The sequence below is a fragment of the Arctopsyche grandis genome, chromosome 12 (genome assembly GCF_051622035.1).
Source record: "Arctopsyche grandis isolate Sample6627 chromosome 12, ASM5162203v2, whole genome shotgun sequence".
Classification (NCBI taxonomy): Eukaryota; Metazoa; Arthropoda; class Insecta; order Trichoptera; family Hydropsychidae; genus Arctopsyche; species Arctopsyche grandis.
This window is the reverse complement of record NC_135366.1, coordinates 17,469,125-17,490,690: the sequence shown is the minus strand read 5'-3', so window position 1 is coordinate 17,490,690 and position 21,566 is coordinate 17,469,125. Positions and strand designations below refer to the sequence as shown.

The 21,566-nt window shown below is 32.8% G+C and overlaps 1 protein-coding gene across 1 annotated transcript in view; it reads left to right on the top strand.

Moving 5' to 3' along the window:
- The window catches only part of LOC143919858 (uncharacterized), a 53,318-nt gene extending 35,693 nt beyond the window's left edge, over positions 1–17,625 (top strand). Inside the window, exon 2 of the mRNA XM_077442409.1 lies at positions 16,113–17,625. Coding sequence (XP_077298535.1) covers positions 16,113–16,504 — 392 coding nt within the window. The 3' untranslated portion in view covers positions 16,505–17,625. The remainder of the gene's footprint in view (positions 1–16,112) is intronic.
- The last annotated feature ends 3,941 nt before the right edge of the window (positions 17,626–21,566 follow it).

The window sequence follows — 21,566 nt, the reverse complement described above, 5'->3', positions numbered from 1 at the left end:
TCATCCTATGTATTTATTTTTATTGAACTGCTAGTGCAGTTTGAGGAGCGGTGGTGCGGGCTATATTATTGCCTAATGGCTCCATATTACATAGCCAGCATCTGTTAGCATTGTTGTCCCATTATGTTGAGTGACATTTAAACTATGTGCGGACAGATATATGAACCGAGTAAAAAAGGAACAGTCATTTTTAAACTTCACAGAATAACCATGGTGGTCTCTTTTGACAGTTTCAAATGAGTCACCTTTGCATTTCAGGTTTTTTTTTCATTTTTATTCGTGACTGTTGGATGGAAATGAAAGAACCGCGGATCCTGAAAGAGTTCGTAATTTTTTTTTGTACACAGTTTAGCAGCACGTATGACCTGTTAACGAACGGTCGTTAACGTTTCATATTCACAATTGAAGCATGCATTTTAAAAATACGATATTGACAAACGTTTGTTGAATTTATTTAACAAAAAGCATTCATCAATTACTCCATAATGTGTCAATACAATTTAACCACTAGAAAAGTAAATATTTTATCTATATAAATATAAATGAATGTCTGTGTGTGTGTCTCGAATTGGTTCCTAAACCACTACACCGATTACGATGGAACTTTCAAGATTTGTTGAATGCATATCCGGGAAGATTACTGTGAAAAAAAACGGGAACGGAAACGGGAAAGACGGGAATGAGTGTCATTGCAAATTTCATTGCAATAATTTCAAATGTGTTCGCTGCCTGCGTTTTTCCGACAAATGGGAACGGGAACTGGAATTGCATGCGTTATTGTCGCATTGCAACGCATGCTGGGTTCAGCTAGCATTAAATAAAGTAAACAATTGAACAATTGTGTATGTACTTCTAAAATGACTACACTGAGTGAGTGTTTCTTATAAATTGAAAGACAATATGACAGTATAAAAAATATATATTTTCCCTGATGCCATTGCGGGTTGCTTCTGAGCGACATGGTATTAAACTTGTACATATGTATATAAATTTGTAGATTACAAATTTAAAATCATATTGGAATAGTGGTGACAAAAAGGTAGTATGGTTTTTGCCATTGTTGAGGAACCGTTTCAACAATGAAATCAGATAAATTGGCAAACTCTGGTAGGAAACGATCGGCTTGGAGCAGCAGTACTGTAGAAACACTCGGAATAAACTATTTTCAATCGAGGTCAGCCCAGAGCTCGAACTCGGCAACTTCTCGTTGGTTAGCTTTAACGAAATCACCGATATATACTGCTGATACGTGATTTTTTTTTTATTTTAGTCAGACTGTTGAGATGATAGGTAATTCTAATCTCCAAGTTTTCAAATTGTAAATCGGGTGGTAAATTTTACTCATTCTAGCAGTTGGCAACAGTATGATAACCGATTGCTCAAAGTCGTGTATAATTCAGGTATCTGCATTTACCATACGATTTATTTTTATGATATTTTGGTTGATATGTAGATCTTCATCTTTAAAATGTGGGCTTCAATTGCGCAATTTGTTCAATTGCGAAATTAAAATTCAATTTTGTCAGTTGAAGTTCATCAATTATAATTACTTATCGATTATTTTGTGGTAGATGAAAAAATGCAAGGTTTTTCAAATAAATTAGTTAATAATTATGCAAGACACGCATACGCTAACATTAACATTGAATATATTTGCTATAACAATAATATTTGCATACGTCCGTATAAATGTGCCCATTTCGAGCGTTCAATAATAGCATATTATTTACGATGTTTAAATTTTTGTGGAGGTGTCAAATTAAATTTGTAATGTTGAAAAAAATATTTTTATTGATAAAAATTGTTCGAAGGTTATAAATTAATTTTAATAAAATTTTATTACCTGCCCTTATGCGTACATATGTACATACATAAGCGTACTTGCTTATACACATAGCACACGCGCACGTGCTATTCAACATACCACTGCTGTCCAATCTATCATGTTAGAAGTTAATAATATTAAAAAAAATCTCCGTATCTAAGCCAACGATCCGGCCAATGATGTCAATGACTTTTTCTCTGTATTATCACACCAGTGATTTTCTAACGACAACACGCGTGAAAGTTCTCATTATTGAACGGCGACACGTTCAGCGTTGCTTTTGTACTAGGGGTGAACAGAACAAAACTAATTTATAAATAACACGTCGGTGCACAATTCGCCATGCACACTTGTTCGAAAATACGTGCCAATGGAAAGAAGGGCTTAAGTGATCATCGGTGCGCTACAATGGACCACCTTTCGTAGGGAGAGGGGGAGAGCGCCGAGATTAAACGCAATAAATATGTCTCAATTTGCGCCAGCGATAAAATCACCGACCGGTCATTATCGAATGACATTTTTTTAATATATTAATAAGGCTGTCATATCTCTGTTTTTATTGCTCCAGCGGACCGAGAAAATTATTAGACTTTCCAATTGATTTTTTTTATTCGCGGTGGTCACCGTCATGGGAGGTCATCGTTAACATGACTCGCAGTGAAAATTCCTAATTCGACTTCAAATTATACATAAAGCACCGTTATTATTGTAATTAATCATCGTCGTGTAGTGTCCCGAATACGTTAAATCGCATTCAAATTGATTACCCTCGAAATAAATTTCATACTCAAACAAAAATTTTTGAATATACACATTATATAAATACATATATAAATTATTAATTTACAATTCAGTAGTATGAAATTACGGTTAGTGATCGCGTAAATATACACTTGGGAAAGAATGATTGATCGATGGATCGATCGCACACACGAGCGGTTACGTTTGTTCTCACATTGAGTTCTCAAAGAAAATTTGCAATCATGTATTACAAAACAGTTCAAAATCGATACGATCACTAATGTGTAAGTTGACGACAAAAAGCAAAAAAAAATACAAAACAATATAATGTGCATGAAAATAAAATAAAATAATGATGAAAAACGAGTTTCGGAGGTCTTTGTTCGGCGGTGGGCGTGTAATGACCGAAAATGATATTTATTAAATGGCGATAAATAATAAATCGTACGTTAAAATGCGACTATGATAATATTTCATTTTTAATTTAATTCAATTTATTTATTCTGTAATGTATAATTATATATTTTGTATTTTGATAATATACATATACCTACATATACTGTACACATGCGTAAATAAGTAGTATCTATTTAAATATTATAGTTATATCACGCATAAAATATATAACATTTATTTTATTTTATTTAAATTTGTGGCATTACAGGAATCCCTAATACGTTACAATGGTCGAAAATATAACAGAGAAGAGAAATATTCATAAACGTCATCTTAATTTACAGACATTCGCCATTCATTGCTGGCGAAAACAACTCACCAACACGCTTCAATACGTCTCTGTTTTAGGAAACTCTCAACCATCTCATTCTATATAGTTTTATAATTCCATCCACTATTCTCACCCATGTCCTTTCTTGCACCAGTTTAAATGCTTTTGGGTACCATTCGAGTATTTATTTCGTCCATCAATCGTTCTTCTAGCTACTGCCATTTCAATCTCTTCACTTTCTCCATAGCTTCAACCACCTTCGTCATGCTCCTAACCCCCGTATTCCATTTCCTACTTCCCCTTGTTATGCCAAGCATACAGAGTTCTATACTTATTTGAGTGCAATGAATTTTGTGTAGTATTCTGTTGTTCAATGCCCAAGTCTCGCATCCATACATCATCACTAGCAAAACATATTGATCAAAGATATTTTTCTTCAGACAAAGTGGTATTTTAGATTAGAAAACGGCATTCATTCGACTATATTCATTCCATTCTATTTGTATTCGCCTCTTTCCCTATTCTCTCTTCTTTATTCTCGATCATGTCAATTATTGAACCTATATATGTACAAATTATTTCTAACTACTTTTACTTTCTTATTTTCTGCTATATTTATGTTATACTATCGGGCATGCATTATTATGCATAACTATTTTACACAGTATTGTAAAATTATCGAAGTATTGTTTTATTCATAAAATTAAAATTTTTTTGAAATATTGAAACAACTGTCATTGTATTTGACATAATAATCAATAGATCAAGTTCTGTATCCTGTTTGCTTGACTGCGTCTCTTCACGCTTCACAGATACTATTTAAGTTTACATTTTAGGCATTATTTACTACGAAGAAAACCAAATTATAATATATAAAAATTTGCAAGGAGAGCGAAAATGCTCACTTAAGGATTTTGTTGCAGAACCACAAATATACATACCTACGTCCATTTTAGATAATGAAAGTTAAAACAAAGCTTTCATGATTGCTAAAGTTAATATATTTTGATCCGTTGTTCTGTTATGTGTGTATGTATGTATGTTGGAATCAAAATAAATTAAAATAATACACGATATCTTTACTGGTTGGATGAAATCTTAAATAACACGGGTATATAATCAAAATCGGATATGTCAAATTCCACAGTATTGAATGAACGCATGTTAAATTGGATTTCATTCACACCGGACGTCAATGGACGCGTCGAAGAACCAAAACCTTGCATTATAATTTTATCAATCGAATCTTGAGTTCATGTCGGAGGGCATCCTCGTGCAATTTGGGGAGTTTCCTCTAAATGCGGTCCAGGTGTGTCATTATCCGAACGTTTGAATTGAATTGTTACCAAATTACCTAGATAGGTAGGTATATTATACACACACATGGACGAAAGGAAAGACGCTTTTCGGTCAATATAAATGCACGGTAATTCTTTTGTTTCGCGCGTGTCATTCATTCATTCTTCTCTGGATACCATTATCTCGTACTTATGTACCCATATTTCGAGAAACCGGCCTTCATTCAACCGACTGTCAACGAACGTAGGTAATCGCCTTCAAAACACTTTCTCATATACGTCAAAGAGAAACGCATTTTTATTCAATTTTAATCGAATTCATTCGAAACCATAACCAATGGATCGAGTGAAAACTTTGCGTAAACATTTACGATCACACTCGAAGATGAATTAGTACGATTTAATTGATAATTTCTATTCGATATTGATATACGTTTGTACATATATATGATGTACGTAGTCTATAAATACATTAATTCCCAAGTGGCCATTAAATCGATACTTTCAATGCGAGTGGACCAGTTCCACATGTCATCCGAGATAATGAGAGTCTCTTATTTTGGGTGCGTGTACCAGCCGTAGATACGCGGTATGGTAAAAAATTAAGTCTGCCGAGATGAGAATCAAGAGCAATCCTGAATGACAGACCGTGACAAATCAGAGGTGCCCAAACTTTGAGCCGCGTGGGTGGTTCGAACGGACCTCACCCGTAATCGATTCGTCACAAATACTTAGACTTTGTGAGTTGGTCCATCACCGTGTGTGATGGAAAGGTGTATCGGACCCATACGACCTGTTTTTCCCTTGCCTTTTATCCGTCGTCATCGTCATTTTTTATATTATTTATCATCAACGCTATTATTGTGCACGGGATGCGTCGAAAAAATATGAAAGACCCAAACAGTTATTTGTATTACCTCTGCGAAGAGCTTTCATCGTAAAGGTCCTATAAAAAAGCAATAATTTAGACATTTACCGCAACCAATTAGTTGGCGAATGGAAAGCTGGAGTATTTGAGAGTATGTATGTATATACGTAGAAGTGGGTACTTAATCCGAATATGAGCGCATAAATAGTCAATGACTTGGCTGGTTTGTTATCTGGTCGATTGCACCAAATACCTCATTATATCATCATCATTATCATTATTATCGTCTCGGTCGACCTTTCAACGTACGCGGCGGCATAAGGACTCTCGGGAGCTGCTAGGTCTGTCAATGAGAGAAATACCCGGAATGAAATATAATAAAATATAATACGTGGACGGTGATGGAAAAAACCGCGTATAATTTCACGATTAATCAAGCTTACAAACGTACGATGGATTTTCGGTAATTTGTATTTTGTACAATTTAATTAGCGGCCTCGACCGTTAAAGACTAATAGGCGAATCGGTCAGTTTTCAAAAGGTGTTACGAACTACAAGCGGAATCTTGCTTTAACGCGATTAGATTTATTCGGTAGTCGAACTTTTCAATTTGAGATAAATCATGTTTTTTTTTTCATCCCATGGCAGCTCAATAAATCAATGTTTCTTTAAGTGGGTATTGCCGACTGTGGTTTGAAAGTGTTGTGAGAAAATTTAACGATTTCACGATTTTGACAATACCGAAATACGTTTAAATTTCAATAAAAAAATAGCGAAATTATACGATTCAAATAAAAACAACGCGGGAAATGGACCGAAGCCTTTTTTCATCATTTCTTTTAAATTGATATGGTAAGAATTACATCGGAAACAAATTTATATGATATCTTCCTCTCATTGTATTCTCAACTTTTTCAACTTTTTCATCACGAAAATTCTACAGTTTGCTATATAATGAAGTTTGCCGATAATAGTAATGCCAACTTTGTACGAAAAGTATCTCAATAACTAATCACATACGTCAGGTAAAATGAAAAAAATAACATCGTAATGATAAACATCTCAGTAAGTTTCTGTGTGGTGAGATCAAAGGTATTCCAATAATCTCCAAAATATACAGCCACAAATGCAATTTTTCTAAACTATGAAAACGTAAACAGTGATCGATTCTGACTTCAAATCAGTCTAAATCTTGAGGTTGAATTTTATTGTGGTACAGGTTACGTAAATTATAAATTTAAAAGAAGTTACTCAATCTTGATTTAGCAAAACCGAATTTTGACAGTGGCTGTAGGAATATATAAGAAAATAAAAACAGCTTTTAAAAACCGCACTAGGATATAAACCATATTTCACTAAGCTTAGAATTTGATATAGATATGTATGTACATACAATCATTTCATCTTAGCTATGTACCTAAAATATATTAAAAATATATTAGTTAACTTGAATCGCTTCATAAAAGATTGTATTTGGTTTTGATTATAAATGAATAATAGGTATATATATACATATATTATATACATACATTATTATATATGTACATATATACAAGTGAAAACCAGTTAAAGCTCTAAGCAAACTATCCTCATGAATGTCTTTTAAATTGGATATAATAACGATACATCCGTAACAATATAATTACAGTAATAAAATGATTATACTACATACCTATGATTTCATTCAATAAATGCAATTTAAAAATTGCCAGTTTTAGCCGCAACTACATAATATTACAATTGCATTTATTTAATAGGAACTCATTTTCATTTATATGTACGTATCAATGAATGTGTAGGTATAATAGGACTAATTTAAATGTTGGCAAATGACCACAAATGAATGCCTCCTATATTACAATGTTGGTGAGATGGGTATCCCATTCATTTTAGAAGATCAGCTCATATGTGCCGCCCGAGACCGTATCACACGATCGTATCTTTTTATAGCGATATTAAATATTATTATCGATTTGATATGTGGATAAATACAGTGCGCAAATAAAATCGAACATACAACTTTTTATCTGAATGTTCTCCTTAGCTAAAAGTAGCAATACATTGATTCGATGATACGATAGATTTGAATAGTATTGTATGTACATATATACAAAGGTACATGCTACCAAAATGATTGCATGAACTCATTTCAGAAAAAAATAAATCGTACAACATATTTTTTTTGAATAAAAATCCAGTTAGTTTAAATTTTCGTCGTATGTTTTATATTTCTCAATTGATTAATTGTGGGGTGGTCTTAATAGTAAGAGCAAGATCTTAAGTTAAGCCTTAAGATATTCCTATTAAGATAAACAAAATAAATAAATATACAAAAATAAACAAAATATAATCTTGAATATAAAATATAATGAAACACTGTGAAGGATTTTTTCGCATTGATATAAATTGTATGTATGTATGTATTATTATTTTTATTTTGTTATAAATTGTGTGTATTCTAAAAATGAAAACAATAAAAATATTAGTTCAATTTGATTTTGCCCATTTAAAAATCTCTCGATTCTTTGTAAATATATGTATAGCCAGTGGTTGCGTTAATGCTAACCACCGAGAGGCTTCCGAGTTCAAGTCCTGGGTTGACCTCGATTGAAAAAATTTAAGCGGGGAATTTATTTCTGCAGTACTTCTGCGGATATTTGCGACTCCGAATTCATCGGTTTCTATCTAAGCTTGCCAGTTTATCTGATTTCATTGTTGAAATCGTTCCTCATCAGTCATCACATTGGCAAAATCACCCTAACTATTGTTTGTTACCACTATTTGTATATAATTTCAAATTTATAATCTATAAATATATGTATATATGTACAAGTTTAATATCATAAGTGACCCTCAGGATCAACCCGTAATAATATCTGGGTAAAATATTAATTTAAATAAATAAATATGTTTGTATGTCTGTATGTATCATATACATATTTTTAAATTCTAATAAATGACGAAACATTTTCAGAATTATCAGATGTTATCAGTTCAGATTACTTTCTAGAATTCAAAAGTGGATTTTCAGTAAAGATTTCAACATAGCTTTCGTGTCCACTTTCATATATGGCATAGGATAATCGGTGCGAGCTTTGCAATAATCGTCCAGAGCTTTGTCATTAACCACGAATGCAAAACGAGCTTAGAACGAACTCCGCAACTTGGGTGTGTGTTGCATATTTTATAAAAATATATACGAACGCAGTGTAGAGAGACTTGTGATACGGACTCACGGTGTCGGCTTTTCGGCACAAGTCAAAAGCATCAAAGGCACTTGTTATTAGTCACACCTGAGGCCGCTGGTAGGGGCGCTCGCACAGGGCCGCACACAATTATTGCCAACACAACCTGACTCTTGCTATATATTATTATTAAAATACACACACACATACATATCTATATCATGGACGTGCATATATAATACTGTTACTCTAGCTTTTCGCAATATTATACATATGTACTTAGCGAGTCTCGGAGACATCGACGAGCGTGAGCAATTATAGGATCAAACCCGCTCCTTATTGATGCATTCTGGGTTGCATGTATAATAAGTATGTTCACCTTTGAACGTAACCTTCACGCCTATTTTACCTGATAATTTCCCATTTTTTGCCAGCATTTTTCTCGCTTTAACGAGCCTTGATGCAAACACCATCATCGTTTGCGCTCGCGTCGACGAAATGAACCGTGCAGTAATATTATAAGCTTGAAAAAAAGCATAATATATTATAATGCATTCAACATTTATATTATTTATATGTAAGCAGCGAGGAATGAACTATAATTCCGTGTCGATTAAAATTCGTTTATTGCTTTTATTATTAATATAAATTGTTTTATGACGCGTGACGTTTTGCAGTTTGACGAATTCGCACACTTTGCCGCATTGAAGCGACGTCAAAGGAAACATTTAAATGCGAAAAAATTACATATAGATGTTTTTAAGGCACTCATTGAGTTTGATAATTAATCGTAAAATTATTCCAGCTACTGTATTTAACGAAACAGGAAAGCAGAATGTGATTAAGCAGATACGTATGCCTAATGAATATTATTAATTACGCTTAATTAAGATTTGGGAATTTAATTGAATACGAAGTATTTTCCTATGTGCATGTTTCGTAAGAGATAATTTAAATATTTATATTCAAAATTATTGTTGTATTCGTTAATTTTGGATCACGGTGTACGTTTTATGATTGCGTTAGTGAAATCATAAAGCAGTGTGTGTGCGTCGGGTATTTAGCGGTTTATCTCTCACCTTTGCTTCAGGTATCAAAACGAGATCCGAAAGAGTCATTTCAAGTATTGAAAATGAAAAAAAAATACTAACTGCAGCGGTCATGAAGGTAACAAAATATAATAACAACATAAAAAAGATTAATCGACACAGGTAACCGAAGCCGCCCAATTATGATCGTCAAAATGTACTTTTTTTTTAAAACATTATTTACATACTAAGGTGAAAAATAAATTTCTTTTATAAAAAGATTTCAAGTATTAAACTCTATATATATTCAGTGCTCGTTATTTTACCGTTGCATATACTAAACGTTTAGTACATCGATTTATGACACTCTATTCAACAGTGTAATGCAGTTTCAAGGATTTGTTGTATCACACTTTGTGTAATATAATGCTTTCTAGTCATTTTTTAAATCGGAATTTATGATGTTAAATAGAATATGTAGGCGTTAAATTTTCTTGTAAAAAATATGCAAGCAAGTACGAAAAGATGATTAAAAATAGTACAATGATGTTAAGTGTTATCCAGTTACAGGTAGACGAGTCGATTATATCGGTTTGTTTGTTCGATAATAAATACTTTTGAGAGCAAGCAAGTCGAGTTGATTTTTCATTAAACAATATATCATTACAACTAATTGATATTACAGCATCAACAATACCGCAGCGGCGATGATTAATGATCGCTCGACCGTTTTCAAGTCCGCGGCAATAAATCTGAACGCGTCGTCGTATCCGGCCAAGGAGGCTGCTAAAATGGAAATAATATGCAAAGTCCACACTGGTCTATTTTCCCTGCGTTCACTTCCACGTCTTTTTGCAGCTTCTTTTTTCGCGAAATTACAGGTCGCAGCTCGCCGACGAGCGACCGTCGGAATAAGAAGCATCTTTATTGCTTCCGACGCAATCGCGTACCTCCGATCTAATAAACACTGTAGGAAATTAAAACATCTGTCGTAATTACCCCGAACACAACTGGACGCAGCTACGAACAGTAGTAGTTCTAATTGAGGAGCGGCCATAAAGTTGCCTAATGGAGTTGTTTCATTAATTCGAACCCACCGACCGCCCGGTAAAAATCTCGTTTTTATGCATTTCTTACGCGAGCCTCGGACGCTTCTTCTCATTCCACTTCTTTTTTTTTGGATTCTTGATCATAGAAGCCGCCTCGGTGCGTGTGGAAGACCTCCAACGTTCGTCTGTGTACATTCGTATATTATTGAGCGATTAATTTACTTATGTAGTGCGTGTTATAAGTGTATCGAATGCGTTCGAAAGCGCAATTCCGTAATCGATATGTACTTTTAAATAGCGTGATAAATAATCGACACATTCGGCAGATGGTTTTTTTCTGTGAAATTTTATGCACACGCTAAATATCGCCAAAGGAAATTCGATAAACTCGTTTTGAATGCTGCACAACGCGTACGTTAAGCATCTTAATTAGTAAAACATCTCGTATCGGTCAAAAACGATCAGGGACTCAAAGTAATAATGATTAAAATAATATTGAACGATTCCGAAATAATTTAGGTTGTTTATGAGAATTAATTCGTCTCTTATATATAACGATCGTGCTTGTTGATTAGTTCGTTTGATGTAGTTAATCGCAAAATTTTATCATCATTTGTTTCAATTGAATAAAAATATACGAGTTTCGTCCCATTAATAATACAAACTTTAATTATTGCTTTGAGCCTCTTAAGTATTTCGATTATTCTGCAATTTCATTAAAATCATATTTATTTCAATTATAAAAAAGCTTAATAGAGTGCTATACACATACATACATAAAATACTATATCGGATGACATTAGTATAAATATATCCTACTCATATTTCCAAATCAATAATAAGATTGGGTAACCATTTAACTGCAAGCGTTTATGGATTTATCGAATACCATAAAGTTGGTCTACAAATATTCCACCAGCGGCTTTAACTGCAATATATTAATTTTCATAACATAGTTTAATTGGATTCTCGTTTGTTTACTGTCAATAAATTTTTTATATTTTCCGTTACTTATAAAATATTTCAAATGAGTTTTCATTATAAGTAAATCTATATATTAAACTCATTAAATTTAGTAAATTCTTGAATAATATAATTTTCAATGCATGCACTTTGATAGTATTTAGAAGATGCAAAAATAGGACATCTAATACTATAATAGAATCAATGCATTCGAAGATGTATGGAATGTATGTATATATGTATATATTGCATAGGTATGTGTGTACATTTGATATGAGAAAAGACAGAAAGTGAAAAATATGACGCGGATGTACATATAAACCTATTAAAGAACAGGAATTTTTATAGCTTTTCAAACTCAAGCTGCTAATATGGTAATGCCATACTATCATCTTATGGAAAATTATATTTGAATATTCCATAAATACTCTAAATGTTCAAAAACAAATTCCATTTCAATAATTCATCTACTGTTGTTGTTATTATACACCATTTAATGGTCTTTACCAGTATCTTTTTGAGCTCTTTTCGTCTGTACTCCCAGCTCTAATACTAGACCAGTTGAAAATATGTAGTTACTCTAGAATATCCTCGATGCAGAATCGCTTATGGTGCGTTTCAGAAAGAGGTACTTAGAGTTTGCCATCATTTTAGATACGTATTTAAGTCATTTGGGGGAGAAGGGACTACTTGAATGGTAGCTATGTACATAAATAATCAAAATGCGCTTGTGTATGTATCCAATAATATTCCCATTCAACAAGGGATAATTATTGGTAATGTTGTTAATTAGGATGATTTTTATAAATCTTTATAAATTCTGATCAGATTGCGTTAATCTCAACTGAAATGAGCTGAACTCTAGTAATAATAACAAGGACCCGGTTGTATGCAACTTGCGCGATTTTCCACGGTAACTCGTTCTAACATTACATACACACAACGTCAATAGAGAAATCCCCTCTATATCGTTATTATTTATTGTTCGCTCTTGTGATGTTTTTCGGCTCGTTTATTGAAATGAGGCATTAACAACTTTTATTACGGAACAAAACTCAATTGATTCGAGCGCATTATAATTTAGATTTCTCCGCGATCGCTTTAATTAAGTTGACCAATAACTTAAGTCATAGTTACGCGCTTTGGCGATAGACCGCCGCCGCGGCGAAACCAGTTTCAGAAAAGCTCAAAATCGTCAATAACAATAATTATATACAAAACTGTGTGTGTTTACGTTCAGGCCCGCGCGCCCAGGAGACGAAGGCGAGGCGCCGGCATAGGGCGCATCGCTAAAACGGGCGCCGACCCCCTGGACCACTTTGAGATGCTCCAGTGCGTACATATTATACATGTAGGTATAATATATAGTACGTGTGTGGTGCAAAGTAATCTTGTGTCGTGTTTAATGTCGATGCCGATTATGTGATTACGCGGAACAGGCGGTCGTACAAGTCTCGTTAGGGGCATCATCGCCGATTCACCTGTGCACATGTTTTCTCCTCGATAATAATAACAAGATGAGATCGTACGAAATGTCAGACTCATGTAGTATGTAAATAGGGCCTTAATTGGCCGACTGTTATATACTCAAATTTTTGATCGCAAGTTAATAAATATCGCACAGACTTTTCTCAGTAAATGTCAGAATTTCATTTGTTAGGTTGGATTTCACTGCCTTGTAAATGGCATTCATATTATACGTATAATTGTATACATAGAAATTCGTTTAATCAACTCTCTGTAGATTTAAGAAAATTTCTGTCGATAGTAAAATGACCATTTAATAAAATTATTCCCGATTAAATCGAGAAATTTTATAATTTTTTTGAAAAAAAAAAGCTAAAGTATAGCCCGCTGGTTCAATCACTGTTTACCAGTGAGAAGGTCGTGGGTTCAAAGCCTGGCCGGAATCGAGTAGTGGTTTGATTATATACGCTGTTGGCGAGATCGGGGTAGTTATTAAAAGCCAGATCAACCGTCTCCTGCTAGAATTCGTCGATTTATCTAACTTAATTTTTGTGACGGTTCCAATAAAATCGACATCTTATCCACTTCAGTTTCTTGAAAATTCATTCATATAACAAATTTATTCATATTTAAAATATGCTTACATACATATGTGTATGTAGAATGCGTTTCTCTCAAAATCGAAATATATCGAATTTATTGATTTTACCAATTTGTCCACAGATGACGTTGGTATATTATATAATAACTGTATATACTTAGTATATACAAAAATTTGACCATAGGTGTCATCGTGGGGCAACCTGTCATGGCACCTTTGGTAGGAAATGTATGTGTAATAAATAAATAAATAAAATATTTAATTGACAATAAAAGTACATACATACATGTTTATCAATATGATTTGATTATTATTAGTGAATATGAAAAAAATGTGATATTTATTAGAGAATTTCTTAGAATGTATGACAGTTGTATTGGGTAGGTAAAATTTTAATGTTAATTAATGTGTGTTGTTTGTTTTTTTAATACCAGGAATTTAATACACAATTTTGTATATATATAAAAAATCTGTTCATCTTTCGTGAAATTTATGTGGTAAATGAATGTGTATGGGATGCAGAAATGCCGGTAGGTGGCAAAAGGTTAATGTTACCGACAACCTTCTTAGCTCTCGATAATGACCGCAAAAAATGCGATACAATTTTGCACGGTATACGTAAGCGTCCAGATAAAATAGGATACGTAATTTGCAACCGGCGGACATTTTTTTCCACATATTTCGATGTATAATAATAATTTCACGAATTATAATTCTCTCGATCGCAGTGCCGAAAAATACACGCATCGGCGTCGTCTGTTCTCGCGATTCATTAATTCTTCTCTCGATTTGCAAACGGCTTTGACACTCGTTTTGATAGGCGTAAAAAATTTAAAATACATTAATATTTACTATGATTTAAACCGACGCGGGACCACACATGTGAAAATACCCCCTAACGTGCGTATATTAATCAAAACCCATCATTGTTGTCTTACAATTATTGGAAATCGCCAATTTTATTAGTAATAAACGCTCGTTGAACTTAAATATATTAACGTTAATCACCGATGTAATTGTTCATAAAGGGATTAGCACGATACGAATATTTAATCCGCTAATTATTTTATTAATGCTAAATGCACACATGCTAATAAAATATAGCACATTTATTTCGCGATCGTTCGGCTCGTGGGAATATTGACATTTAACTATAAGAGTGGAAAAAAATAACACGCACATTTACGACTCATAATTGAATATTGGAAATTAAGTTTAAAAAATTACGTTTTATTGATGCGTATAAAAAAACGAAATTAGTTTGACCCATAGCAATAGTTGTAAAATTTTGTCATTAATGACGATTAGTTTTTGCGGTTTTCGCGCGAATAACTATTTCACTGATTCACTCAACCGAAAATAAATATAGGATACGATACAAAGTTTGACAACATTATTTTTTGTTGAGAAAATTTAAAACCTTTTGAAATGCAATTGCAATAATTGAAAACTGTTCATTTTTTATTTTAATTTCAGTAAAACATTCAACATTTTTACTTGAAAAAAAATAGATCGTAAATTATTATCATCGATGTATTGTATTTGATTATATAATAAAAATGATATCAATCTATTTTTGAATAAAATAATTAAAATTTCGACATTCTCTGAAGAGGTAAGGAAATTTACAGGCTTCCTGGAAATTTACAATAGATGTTTGGGAGGTCTGAAAATTGGGTTTAAAAGTTTAGTTTTTCACCGAATTCCTGTCCATTCTTGGAAATTGTTATATGAGGTTGATACGGATTATGTACAGAAAAGGTTGCTAGAAATCTCTTGATTTAAGTGATTCGTTTATATTACGTCTACTAGAAAACCGGTTGAAGTTTCAATTAGATATGCATTTTCTTTTCTTTGTGGAATTTACATACATACAATACCAACTAGTTTTGTATAAAACGTTGATAATCACAACACAGACGCTTGATTTTTTTAAGCTAGATATTTAACTAAAAAACGATAGAAATTGCGTTCGATTAAAAATAAGCACTTACACTATACTCTCCAAGTAATTGTCATTTTTAATTGCACTTCTAAAACCTTTGTAGTGCTTTTTACGATCTATTCAAAATGCACCGTTCGATGTCATTAAAATCGAACTCTTGCGGCCGTGAAAAAGTCGTTTAAAAGTTTTTCACTTAAAACTCTTTAACTTGTTGCGGTTTTGAAACCGTTCAAATATTTTCATTGAACGTCGTTAAAATGTGTTCAATGACTTAAAACTATGAAGAAGCGAATGGAATTGTGTAGTTGACAAGACTTTGAAATACGAATGCACCTTTGTCACTTTATGCGTGTACCTATGTATGTATGTAAATGTTTTTCGAAGTAATTAATGTGAGTTTTTTTTCCTATTACAGATGGCCAAGCGAACCACTTAAATCTATTCAACAACAGACCGCAACCGAAAAAGAAACGAAAATCAAGGACTGCTTTTACAAATCATCAAATATTTGAATTGGAGAAGCGGTTCCTGTATCAAAAGTATCTATCCCCGGCAGATCGAGACGAGATCGCCGCCTCACTCGGTTTATCCAATGCACAAGTGATCACATGGTTCCAAAACAGGAGGGCAAAGCTCAAGAGAGACATGGAGGAACTGAAGAAGGATGTCGAGAGTGCAAAAGTACTATCGGCGCACAAAACATTCTTGGAGAACGTCACAGATCTCGGCATATTGAAGAAGAAGGCTGTGAGCTTAGGAGCGAGCGAGGAAGCTGCTACGAATTTGATAGTTTCGGCGCAGAAATGAAAATACAGAGGGCTGTTTTCCAAAAATTTGATACCTTAACTTATTAAAGCGATTGATTATTTATTATTAAAATTTAATATGAATAAACGAACAATGCGACAAGTATCAAAAAACAGTCCTCTTACCCAATGCTAGTATTAGCGAGTGCATTCTGGATTTTCCTAAAATAGAAGTGCACACTTTTGAGCCATTTTATTTGTAAATAAAACAATCTATCTATGTGTATATTAACGTATCTAATATTTATATCCTATTTTGTATATATTGTGATAGCTCGTTGTTTTTCGAATGTACATATTAATAATTTGTTGTTATTGAGGTAAACATTTAGAAGTGGGGTGTGAAAGAACGTATATGTAAATAGGTGTAATGTGTATATGAATTTTGGTAAAAAGAATTATTATATCCGTGTATGTATGTAATGTCTAGGTTGAAAAGGAATAATTTTTTTTTGGTTTTATGATTTAAAAAATCATTGCATTGATTGTGATATTTGTTCACGTTGGTATTCACACTATTTTGTACATATTGCTGTGTAAATTATATTTATAAAAATTCAACGAATTTATAATATACATAAATGTGCATTTTAAATTATTTCGCTCAATGTTGATTCGATATATTTAAAACAAAGATTTTTCCCAAATTGTCAATAATATTTACTAATTTCTTTTTAAGGAATTTCATATGTATTTTCAGCGTGATCTCATTGTGAACGTACATATGTGTAAAACTAAAACGTTTCCAATTGATTTTTGCAAATATTGAATAATTGATTTGATGATCAAACATTTCGATTGCATATTCAATAGCACCTTAAGAATAATATTAAAAGTATGTCAAATTTGTATTAGTGAATATTTAAAGAAAATTTTTTGAATGTATAATGTGTCATGAATTCGTTAATTATTGTAACAAGTAGAAAATAATTTATTGGTGTACAAACTATAAACTAATTTTGCATTATATATGCGTAAAACAAAAGTCCTTTTTGTAGATATTTAAAGAAAATAATTAAATTAAGGCTTTTAGTGAAAATGTTCGATAATAGTCGTTTCAACGTAGTGTGACGAATTTAATTGTAAAATATATAACGAATTAAATAAAAAAATGTGCAATTTAAAATTTATGTTTTTCTTACACACACATTCGAATACGAATATATACAAATGTTAACCTACGAATTCAACTTTACAAAGGTTGTGTGAGTATTTTAAAATACACCCACAAACAAAAATTGAACATTCAGATTAGATCCTACAACATTCATCGCATTGATATATGTATGTATCAAACCACTTACAAAACAAAACCACAATCGAGTGAATAGAGCTTAAAATAATATATTATCCATACCTACATATGAGCCGTTATATTTGAAAGTGGCAGAAGTCTACTTTCCTTCGTTTTGAGAAATATTAGGCAAAACATGAATATATTTTTTTGCGTTTAACAATATTTAAAAATACGGGTAGGCTGTAATACGTTTTTTCTGCGTTTCCAAGATTCTGGACATATCGAATTAAAATAAGTGATAAAAATTTGTGTAATTAATCAAGTCAAAAATAGTAATTTTGAAACTGAAAATTGAACTTCCGCCTTTCAAATGTATGACGTCATATGTGCTCATTTGTGTACCATCATAGTTTAAGCAAAATCGTGTCATCAACAATATCTTGTGTCAGGATATTTCATCGCGTAACAATTTATCCACAATATTAATCTTTGATTTTTAGGTTGACTGTACTTTTTGAAATGTATATTAAAACCGCTATTTAAATTAAAATAAATTAATTGAAAACTTTTTAGCTTTATTTTATCAACAAAAAAATAAATTATACATTTTGTTTAAACACTTTTACTGTCGTATAATATAATTAAAATATAGTTGCATGAAATTTGTCGGCAATTTGCCCCGCGATGAAATAGCCGTGCGATGATATATCCTAGAATCACAATAGCTATGTATTTTTAAGAAGTCATTTTTGATGATTCCAGCTTTATGATACTTTTTTAAGTAAAATTTAATGATAGTATATCAGTACATATTTACATGCTTTTATCAATTATTATGTACAATTAAATTTCAAGTTTCAGTACAAAGGAGTTTCTCAAATTTACGAAATTAAAAAAATTATCGTATGTGCTAAGTTCCATTTTTATCCGATGTCTATAGTTATTGTTAAGTAATTCGGCCGTCAGTTTTTCATATTAATATTAAATTATGTATGTCGAAGATTAAATAAAAATTTATAGGTCACGCTCGCACACAGATTAGAGTTCATTGCATAGACTTGACTAGTACGAAACTACGAAACCCCAAAAGTTGTACACGGACACATTTGTGGAACGATCTGATATTGTGTGTCGGACGTGTGATCAATTCGTTCAAATTTCGTTATGATTAATGCGGGCTCGCTAATGGCACATTAGTGAAATTTTAACACAAAGCGATTAGTAACGCTCCGCACGGGCCTTTACCGTAATTTGGATTTTTCCTTCGATTCCCCTCCCCCACGAGTGTTAAAACGAAAAAAAGGGAATTAAACGCGGGTCCGAGAGAGCCAAAAGCTGCAGCAAACATTTGCAGTCATTAACAACAACAGGCGTGAGAGGAAAAAGCTGTCGGGCTGTTAATCATTTCGTGCCGTTTACATCCGCGTCATCGAACCAAAACCGAAATAATGCAGATTTGTAGAGACCGAATGTTACGCACGCGCTCCTCTATAAATAGGATATCGCATCAAAATGTGAATCGATACAACATGAGAAAACAAACCGTTTTTGTTGAAATTAACCAGGAATTAAACGGAGCGATTGATCTCTCAGAAGTGCATACGCGTATGATTTATATTCGTTTACCTGCACGTTTCCGGAGTGCGCCTTTTTGATACATATACTTTTTTACGATTGTTTTTGATCTCATTTTTGATACCTGTGTGTTATTTTCGTGTGAAAATCTTTGAATGGTCGGTCAGTCAGTTACGGTGCAACTCGACTCGTCAACCGGCCAATTGAAAGAGTGCCGGTCGGCTTCAAAGCGCGTCCGGCAAACAATGAGGTGAAAATATAATTTTATGCTCTTTTGAATATTTGAGAGCTTTATAACTGAGACCAATTAACACGTGTCCGTTGGCCTCACCTCTGCTGAGAACGTAATCCCTCGTGCTAGATGCTGGAAGCCGAGTGGTGACCATCGTTCAAGCACCGCTTACGGGAATTTTCAATTTTTTGTTGAAATTATTAGAAAATACATATGTAAGTAAATTGATAGTATAGTAGCATTAATTAATAACCTAAATGGTTTACTAGTTGTTTACGACGAAGGAACTGTTTCTAATAAGATTTAGGAAAAGGTGCGAAATAATTCGAAGTACATAGGTATATTTATTTATTATTTATTCATCAATCATGCACACTTGTCTTACATATCGCTCCAATGCGAAGAGTGTATTATAAAGATCAAGAAATATCCATTATAAATAAATAATTATTAAATATCTACACAACATCTACATATTATGATTTTTATTATTTGTATTAAAATCACATTGACGCTTTGGGGCAACCTGTCAAGTCTCTGTGGTATTGATTTTTTAAAATAAAATAAAAATAAAATAAAATAAAATATGTGTGGTCAAACATTGTACAGAAGCATTGTAAGTATTATACAAGGCAAATACGATCAACATCCATAGAGATATCTATGGAGAAATTTGCAGCATTTAAAAAAATCAGTGAAAGATGCTGAAAGTTGCTGAATAGCTCAAATTTTTGCGAAAAAGATGGACAGGGATGCCAATTTTCCAGAAACCATTTCAATAAAAATCATATAAATTGGCAAACTCTGATAGGAAACGATCAACCCAAGGTCTAACAGCAACCAGTTGGACTCGAACCCGTGACCAATTTGTTCGAAACATACATATATGTACACACATTGTTCTGCAAAAAAAGTGCTCTAGCAGAAATATCAAGGAATAGTTTTGTAAAATATTATTTCAAACAACTTGTAGAAATCTATGCCCATGTGTTTGTATTTGATTGAGTATATATTCAAATATATTACACAAGTCCAATCCAAGGAGAGATAAGAAACGGAATACATATGTAGGTGAGAAGTATGACAAATGTAGTTGATAAAGTGGAGAGAGTGAAGAGATTGAAATGCCAATGGGTGGATCACATGGCTAGATGAATCGACGAAAGGTGGACAAAAGAAGTGATGGTATGGTACCGGAGAGAATGAAAAAGATGGAAATGAAGGTCTCAAGGAAATGGGTGAATAACATTAGAAAATGGATGAGAGTTGCAAAAAACACGAATGGAAGCATGTTGGAGAAGCCTTCATGTAGCAATGCATGTTGAATGGCTGTAAATGATGATGATATTCACATATTGTATTATAGTATAGATCTACAACATACATAAACATGAATGTTTATCCGTAGTGCTAATCTTCAGTTTTTAATTTAGGACTTAAATGTTTGGTATACGATCATATGGTACCGAAATTCAGAAGAATTTAGCTACCATATGATGTTTTTAATTTTAAATATATCAATTTAAATTAATTTCTAGCAATGAAAATAAATTTTGATATATTTAATTACACTTCAAAAAGAAACACAATACTTAAAGAAACGAATATAATTTTGTACCTAAATTTAATATATTACTGTAATATATTTATACATAGTTGAAGTAATTATTGACTATAAATATGAGCTATTTTATCACGCCATAAGTTTTAAAAATTTATTACAACGCCTAAAATCGGTCGTGACCTGCTGTACTAAAATCAAAATCAATTAGCTATAAATTAAAATACAATGACTTCCGAAACTCACTTCGTACGAAGAGCGAAAACACTACGCGACATACCAAATATGGTCACCCTACTATCATCCGTCTCGAGTTAAAACGATCCTTAAATAAAAAAAGTGCCGAGAATTAACCCGCAGTTTATACACCTCTCCGCAATAGGCGATCCATTGTGCGGCCGCGTCGCGGTGTCGAAACGACGCAAGCGACACCGAACTCACCGACACGTCCGAAATAA